Raw genomic sequence first — 8021 nt, 5'->3', positions numbered from 1 at the left:
CTCTCTCTGACCGTGGGCTCCGAGATGCTGAAGACGACGATGTCGAGAAGTGCTTCTTCTTATTGCAAGAGACACAGAGGTATTCCTTTGCCTTGTTTCATTCTCAATCCTCAAACCCAACAAAATCTACAAACCCTCAACCCAAACCCCCTAATCTCCACGATGCTTTCAATTTGTTCAATACCATAAATACCATAAAAAACAGAAAATACAAAAAAAAAAAACAGAAAATACCATAACATACCATAAATTCCAAAAAAAAAAAAAATCAGTGGTTTTTGCATTTGAAGAATAAAATTATATCAACTCTTTCGTTAAAACCTTGTAGCTTCAATAATTGTGAAGACCACAACATGATTATCACAATCAGAGCCATTCTTCATATATGTTCATACTCAAAGATCAACCCTGGAAAAAATCGGCTCAATCGGAGTTCATCTACCCGTTCGATTATTATTATAAGAATCAAGATCGTTCATACATCCTAAATGCTAAACCTAACTTCTACATCTCCAGTTGAGTTAATTTTTTGCATGGATGATCTTTGAGTGAGGCACTAAGGAATGATCGGTTCGGATCGTTAAAAACACAATACAAAAGTGATCTTCTACATACAAATACACTTGAAAAGTATAATTATATTAACTTTTGGGTAGAAATTTTGGTGATTCAACAATTTGTGAAGACTACAATGTGATTTCAACGATCGGAACCGTTCATTCTATTCGTTTATACTGGAAGATCATCCCTGCAAAAAATCGGCTAAATCGGAATTCATCTCATACTTCGATTCGTATTAGGAAATTTACAATCGTTCATAAGTTCAACCACCGTTACCTAACTTCTACATCTCCGATTGAGCTAATTTTTTGCATGGATGATCCTTAAGTGGGGAATTAAAAAATGAATGGTTATGATCTTTGGAAATACAATCGTATAGTATGTTATTACATATATAAAATTGTAAACAAAAAAGTATTCTTACTTTGGGCGAGGAACTACAAATTTAGTCGCCCAAAGTTATCTTGGGCGAGGAACCTCACAATTCGTCGCCCAAAGTTACTTTGGGCGACGAAATGTTAGGTTCCTCGCCCAAACCATTATTACAAAACAGGATGACCGATTTGGGCGACGAACATGTTCCTCGCCCAAACTATGTTTGGGTGACGAACATAATTTCGTCACCCAAAATTTCGAAAATGAGTTTGGGCGAGGGATATGTATATTCCTCGCCCAAAATGAGTTTGGGCGACGAAATATTTTGTCACCCAAAGTAAGTTTGGGCGACAAATTTTCGTTTTCTTCGCCCAAAGGCACTTTGGGCGACGAACATGTATATTCCTTGCCCAATGTATTTCTCAATTAATTGTTTGTTGTTAATGTTTAGGCGACGAAATGTGTTCGTCGCCCAAACCTTTATGACATTGAGCGACAAATTTTCTTTTTCGTCGCCCTAAATTGCTTTGGGCGACAAATATATGTTCGTCGTCCAAAGTGTGGTCGCCCAAATATGTTTTTCTTGTAGTGCATACGCTAATCGTTGTAAATACATAATGTATGTTGTATATATTTTTTATCAATTAAGGGCAAATTTGTCTTTTATCTCACATTCTCCATATGCATAATATATATAGAGGGCTGCTATTTGCACACCTTTTTTTTTTCTTTTTGCACACACTTTTCTCCTACACACCCCCTATCTTCTTCCAAAATTTAAAATTTCTCTTTAACACACCTCTCTAATTACCCTAATACTCCTATTTTATACATTTCACACATCCCTATCTCTCTCCCAAAATTTAAAATTTCTCCTACACACCCCTTCACCCACCACACCCCATCAACTCATACAAAAAAAAAAAAAAAACAGCCCCTCCCCCTCCCTCCCTCCCTCTCTCCTTCCCTCACCGACCACTTCCCTTTCTCTCTCCTCCCCGCAGCACCGACCTCTCTCTCTCTCCTCCCCGCAGCACCACCCTCCTATCTCTCTCTCTTCTTCCGCAGCACCACCCTCCCTCTCTCTCTCTCCTCCCCTCCGAATACCATTAAAAAAAAAATTCAATTCGGCAGGTTCGGCGGACCAGTGCCGAACTGGGCTGTTTCGTTCGGCACTCATCCGCCGAACAATCCTGTTATATTCGGCGGATGACTGCCGAACGAAACAGCCCGGTTCGGCACTGGTCCACCGAACCTACCGAACTGCATTTTTTTTTAATGGTGGCTAGTTCTGGGCTTCGAGGTGGAAGACGAGGTGCTGCGGGCGGAGGTGTAGCAGCGTGTGGGAGGACAGCGGGCTGGGTGCTGCGCGCAGGCAGTTGCGAAGAGGTGGTCGCCGATCTTGAAGGCAGACAGAGAAAGGGAGAGAGGAGAGATGGAAGGAGAGAGAGAGAGAGAGAGAGAGAGAGAGAGAGCCGCTTGTGGTCTCTGCTTGCGGGGAGGTGGCCAGCGATGGCAGGCGTGGCCAAGGTTGGCGGCGGGCAAGGTTGACAGTGAAGAAGAAAAAAAAAAAAAAAAGGATGGGAATGGGGTGTGTACCGGGGGGGGGGGGGGAGATGGGAATGGGGTGTGTGGGTGAGGGGATGGCCAAAGTGGTCTTTTTTTTTTAGTTTAGTTTTTTTTTTTTTTTCAGAAAGGGTGTGCAAAAAGAAAAAAGAGGGTGTGCAAATAGCAGCCCTCTATATATATATATCTATGTGTATGTATGCGTAAAAGAGATTTATGGTTTTAAGTTAAGAGAATAATGTTCTAAAGTAGTTAGGAACTTGAGACTTATATCCCTTAGTTCATACTTAAACCCGAAAACGTTCCTGGTCGTAGAATTGATATCCAAACAATAGCAAATTCGGTAAGACCAACATAATTTATCTCTGCTTAACGTCTACGATAATCAATCTCAGATTATCAGTGTAGAGATACTACGAGAAGATCATAGGTGCCATAACATGGTTCACTGAACATGACTGTAGAATGAATACATGTATATGAAGTATTACACACCTGTCGAAAAGAATTCATTAAGTCTTAGTAATACAATTAGTCCCTAGACTTGAGACACCACAATTGTCATGTCTCTTCGGCTATATCTTAGGATTGTTTGGATTTCAAATCTATGCATTTGAAATTCTATTGTTATATCTTATATTGCTAAATATACATATATATATATATATGAAAACTAAAATCATATTTCATATTTTTTATTCTTAATCATATGTGTAAATTTTAAAATTATAAAAAAGAAATTCTTAAATTGAAATCCTCACATTTAAATTTTGTATGCGCTTGTTTAATCCTTTTAAGTTGTTATCAATTAGAGTGAGATAGCCCAAGGTCCAAGAGTAGTTTGGAACTTTCAAGTTGCGAACAATTAGGAATTTTAAATTGGTTCCTTGAGTAGGGTGTGAATAGGACAAAATTAAGTTAATTAACCCTATAAAAGTGATCACGTGCATGCCACATAACCATTCTTTGGTGAAATTCTTGAGCTCTCAGCAAGGGCTACTTTGACACCAAGTAAAGTTAAGGATCGATTAAGGGAACAAAGGTCAAAAGTTCATGGGCCATTGCTAAATTTTTCTCTGGTGAATATAGTAATATTTAAGCGAAACAACAGTGATTTAGTAACAAAATAGAAGAGAAGCATTTGAAATATTAGCAAAAAAGAAGCCATTAGCAACCACAATGATAACAATTTGTGCATGTTTTATAAATATCCATATTCAGCAGAGAGATCATCCCCCATTTTCTGTACAAAATATTCAACACAGTAACACATTGTTCAGCAAAAAGGTCCACCACTCCAACTTACGTACATGGTTTATGAAATTAGCTAAAACATCGCATACATTAAAAATTTACATTATAAAAGATACAATTTTATGATTTTTATCCTCTCTTTCTATTTTCTCTACATCCCATGTAACATACAAACTTGCAAAAATAAGTGAAAGCTTTGTTGTCAAGACTACATTAACTGTTGATGCACTTTTCCTGCATTTGTTGTGAAGCAGCTCTTAGCACTTCACCAACTTGTAGAGCAGCAGGAAATGTAACATCATTCCTCGGGCCGAAATAAAGTGAAAGTTGAACTGGTCTCAGTCTTTGTAACCTGCATTGCAATATGTAAGACTTGTATAAGGTGAATGTGTTGTTTTTGTCAACCCTTATACTCCCTAATGCTAAAAAACAGTATTTTATAGTATATTTGGAACAATATCTGCACCCATTTCATCAGATATCCAAAACAATGTTGTCATTTTCAACAAAGGGCATAAAGAAACTGGTTTTAAATTATAATGTTCTTGTTTTATTGGTTTTAAATTATAATGAAAACTCGTTTTATTGGTATTACTTATTAGCAAACCACTGATCATATGCATGTTATTTATAATTTTATTTGTGCCATTTTCTAAGAAACAGTTTTCATTTCTCTCGAGGGAGGAAAAAAGAAAACAAAACAAGAGAGAGATTCTCTAAGTGAATATACGAACCTCATCTGTATGAGAAATTCCAGTAGGAAGAACAGGAGCAAGAGATGTCCAAAGAATGGGGTCTACTAATTGATCGATGGCATTGTAGTTGGTCAGAAGTGGCGCAGACAAGAAGGGAGTCAATGGGAATGCATTTCTCTGGAGGGGCAATCCACCACTCATTCCATGTACAGAACTAAGTCTCTCATTCCCACCATCATGACTTGTGGATTTCTCGACTGCCTTTCCATAGTCCATCTTGTGAATGGTATTCTTGTTTTCATTCTCATCATTATCTGCATTGTTTTCTTGCTTTATTGATGCTTTCTCTTGCAAGTTCTTATAGGCAGCTGACCGTGACAAGATGCTCATGGCAGAGACTCTGGCACCTTTATGTTTTTTACCTTCCTGGGAGATACCCAAACGGGGCATCTGGTATGGTTCAGTAGGCTGGATTTCCCATTCCAATGTTTTAAGCTCACCTCCGATATCTCCAGCACAACCATGTTTTGCTTCTTCTGATGATTTTATGCTAGTGTCAGCTTGACGAGATTTGTTGGGCCCCCACCACTTGATGTAACTTGTTAAATCAAACTTTCTTTCAATGCAAAAAGTTCCTAAAAATTCACTTTCTGTTGCTGGATCATCACCTGTACCTTTAAGTGACAGAAAACAGATGGAAAGTTGGCACTCATTCAGGTAGAAATCCAAGTGAATTCAAAAATTCAAAAATTCAAACGTCTGCATTGGCCACGAGACTGATTTTGCAGAGCTCTCATATTCAAAAATTTGCTTGGGTTTAGCATCTGTTAGAACTTACCATAATGAATGCTATTGAAGTACTCAGATCCACCCATACGACTGAATGAAGGCTCCCACCGACTGTAATGTGATGGCACCAAATAAGAACAGAGCGTGAATAACTGGCAGTGCATGGAATTTGCAAATATTTCATGCATCTACGAGCTGAAAGACAACTATACTACAATGAGAAACACAAAAAAATGGTATTGTAGTTATGCACTGCACAGCATGGCTAAATCTTTACCTGTTTGTTTTGGCTGGAAAGGGGTTTATATTACATTAACAACTAAAAACATCACCACATAAGCATAAATAAGATATTCCAATGAATATTATATAAAAATCTGGTGGAGTTGAGATTGGCCAAGTATTACTCCATGAGTTTGATTGATGAATGATAAATAATTTGTCACTACTGGAGATAGGTTATTATCTACAAAAGGCTTTTTACTTGTGCAAAAACCTGTTTGGGATTGTTAACTCCTAAAAAGAAAAAGAAAGAACTCTAACTAGATAAAAAGGAGTTGATCAACAAAATTTCAAGCTGAAAAACATATAAACGAGCACCCCTTTGGGAAAAAATAATGTGCAAAGAAATCCTATAGGAAACAAACTGCATATATTGTGCAGCATACCTGGACAGCCCACGATATTTAGACATTCCTCTTGAGAAACCACTGCTCTTCCTGCAGGAAAAGGAAAGAGTTACTCTAAGCAACGTGACAGTTTGCAGATTCAAATATGTACCTAAAACTATATACCCACCTTCGAAGAGATGCAAGGTATTCCTCCCTTGATACATTCTGCATCTCTTCGAGATCTCTTGTGTAATCAGTAACCTACAGTAATTGGAGAAGTTATATTGAATAAAGGGAATACTTCATTTAACAACAAAAATATATTGGTAAATACCATTGTTTACATGTTACATCTCATAAATATTTACACATGTCATGCATTTCCAATCCCTGGCATGAAGAAAGCTGAGACGTGGATTTAAGAAACATAAGTGCGTAATTTTCTTACGGATGGTAAATTAAATAGTAAAACAAATGATACTCAATTAGTGAAAAGGAAAGCAAATTCAAATTGATGTCACAGAAACAGTTCTGAGTGAAATTAAAATAAGCGAATCAATGATAATTATAATCTCACAGGAAAGTTAATGAGAGTGCCAGGGCCCCAATATTTCAACGCAGCAAGATCATAAGCTCTAGCAGCAGCCTCTTCATCGTCATACGCCCCTGAAAATTACATATGCTACTCAAGGATTAACAACTAACTCAATATACCACACAACAACAATAGCAAGTTTGTTAAGGAATTTTAGAAAATTGAAAGCCACCGACTTACCCAAGTAAACTGGCATATTGAATCGTGCGTCAACAGTTTCATGCACAGTCCAAGAATTCAAATATTGTCAGCAATTGCACATATGTATACACTATACACACACAGACAGACACAAAAAGCAGGGATTCTTGAATCCACACCTGGTCCGGACAGGATCCTATCCGAGAATCCTTAATGCCAATCCTATACTGGAAGCTTGTCCAGATGGGATCCTATACGAGAATCCAGAATCCTATACATGAATCTTTAAGCATGAAAAGCTATACAATTGTATAGGATTGGCATAAAGGATTACTGTATAGGATCCTGTCAGGACCAGGTGTGTATGCGAGAATCACCCCACAAAAAGAGCATGCATATAAGCACAATTTGGAAAGAAAAAGAGACCTTGCTTTCCCTTCTTATTCTGGTTCTGGTTCCAGGTACTTTTATCCCAGAGATGAGCTTCATAACGACCCGTCCACCTATGCCTAAATTTCCATAACAATAAATCAATAATCAAATTGGTTCCTTTTTTATTTTTAAATGTAGTAATTATTTAAAACATTTTTCCACTAGTAAGCAACTAAAGCAGGGCTATTCTATTCTCAGCTCAAAAACGAAGTAATCGGATTCGACATTTTCTCAGCAACCAAACAGGAACTTACCGAGTGACTCCGCGGTAAATGGAGCTGCGTTTTCCAGCAGCACAGGGAGGCATTTTGCTGATGCGCTCTTTGGCCGTACAACCTCTCTCTTTCTTAGCTTTCTTCAGCCCTCTGTAAAGCAATAGCTGATCGCTCGCCGGCACCACCACCGAGGCCTCTGCTCCTGCACCGCCGCTCCCGCTGCCGCTTTCGGTCTTCGGACCAGGATCCGAGGACGTCGAAGCCATGGCTGAATACTTGAATTGAACCCAAACCCAAACCCTAGGAGAGAGAGATCAGAGAGTGATCAGTGACGGAGTTGTTTTGGAGTTTTTGGGTTTTGTTTATGTTTGTTCACTGAATCACTGTGGAGGGGAAAAACTACAGTGACGGAGGATGGAGAGGCTTGTGTAATTACGGACTTGTCCTTGCTTTGGTTTTATTATGGCGGCGTTATAATTGAGTTTTTAAGGTTTAAAAGGTTATAACGGCTAGGATGGGAAGCAGGGTATTTTCGTAATTAGGATGCTTTGAAATGTGTGCGGTGTAGTAGGATGCGAGAGCCACGTGTCTGCTGCTCTTCTTGCCAAAGCCAAGCCTCAAAGGAGTGCTACCGTGTTAAGGAAAACATTTTAACTTTTACTTTAATCATTCATATAAGTTTTACTTTTAACTTTCGGCTAGATTATGATTTTGGTATTAGTTTCTTACCGTACTTTACGACTCGTTTTAATTACTTAATTCGTCAAGTTATTGGACTTAAAAGGTT

General features: G+C 38.3%; 1 protein-coding gene across 1 annotated transcript; it reads right to left on the bottom strand.

Annotated features, from left to right (window-relative positions):
* Positions 1–3708: 3708 nt before the first annotated feature.
* LOC147282440 (Integrase-type DNA-binding superfamily protein) lies at positions 3709–7542 on the bottom strand. The gene is made up of 9 exons (XM_086247597.1): positions 7274–7542; positions 7014–7096; positions 6627–6635; positions 6429–6517; positions 6039–6112; positions 5909–5959; positions 5290–5351; positions 4491–5125; positions 3709–4108 (listed from the first exon to the last, which is right to left on the bottom strand). The coding sequence occupies exons 1-9, from the start codon at positions 7498–7500 to the stop codon at positions 4055–4057; spliced, it is 1284 nt and encodes a 427-aa protein (XP_086103723.1). The 5' UTR covers positions 7501–7542; the 3' UTR covers positions 3709–4054.
* Positions 7543–8021: the final 479 nt, after the last annotated feature.

The sequence above is a fragment of the Dryas octopetala genome, chromosome 6 (genome assembly GCF_963921425.1).
Source record: "Dryas octopetala chromosome 6, drDryOcto1.1, whole genome shotgun sequence".
NCBI classification, from domain to species: Eukaryota; Viridiplantae; Streptophyta; class Magnoliopsida; order Rosales; family Rosaceae; genus Dryas; species Dryas octopetala.
This window is presented reverse-complemented; position numbering and strand designations above follow the sequence as displayed.

Coding starts and splice junctions, on each gene's coding strand:
- LOC147282440 (XM_086247597.1), bottom strand. CDS start 7,500: ATGGCTTCGACGTCCTCGGATCCTGGTCCGAAGACCGAAAGCGGCAGC. Junction 6,113..6,428: donor GCACTCTCATTAACTTTCCT/GTGAGATTATAA, acceptor CAATTACTGTAG/GTTACTGATTACACAAGAGA. Junction 5,960..6,038: donor TACCTTGCATCTCTTCGAAG/GTGGGTATATAG, acceptor CTTTTCCTGCAG/GAAGAGCAGTGGTTTCTCAA.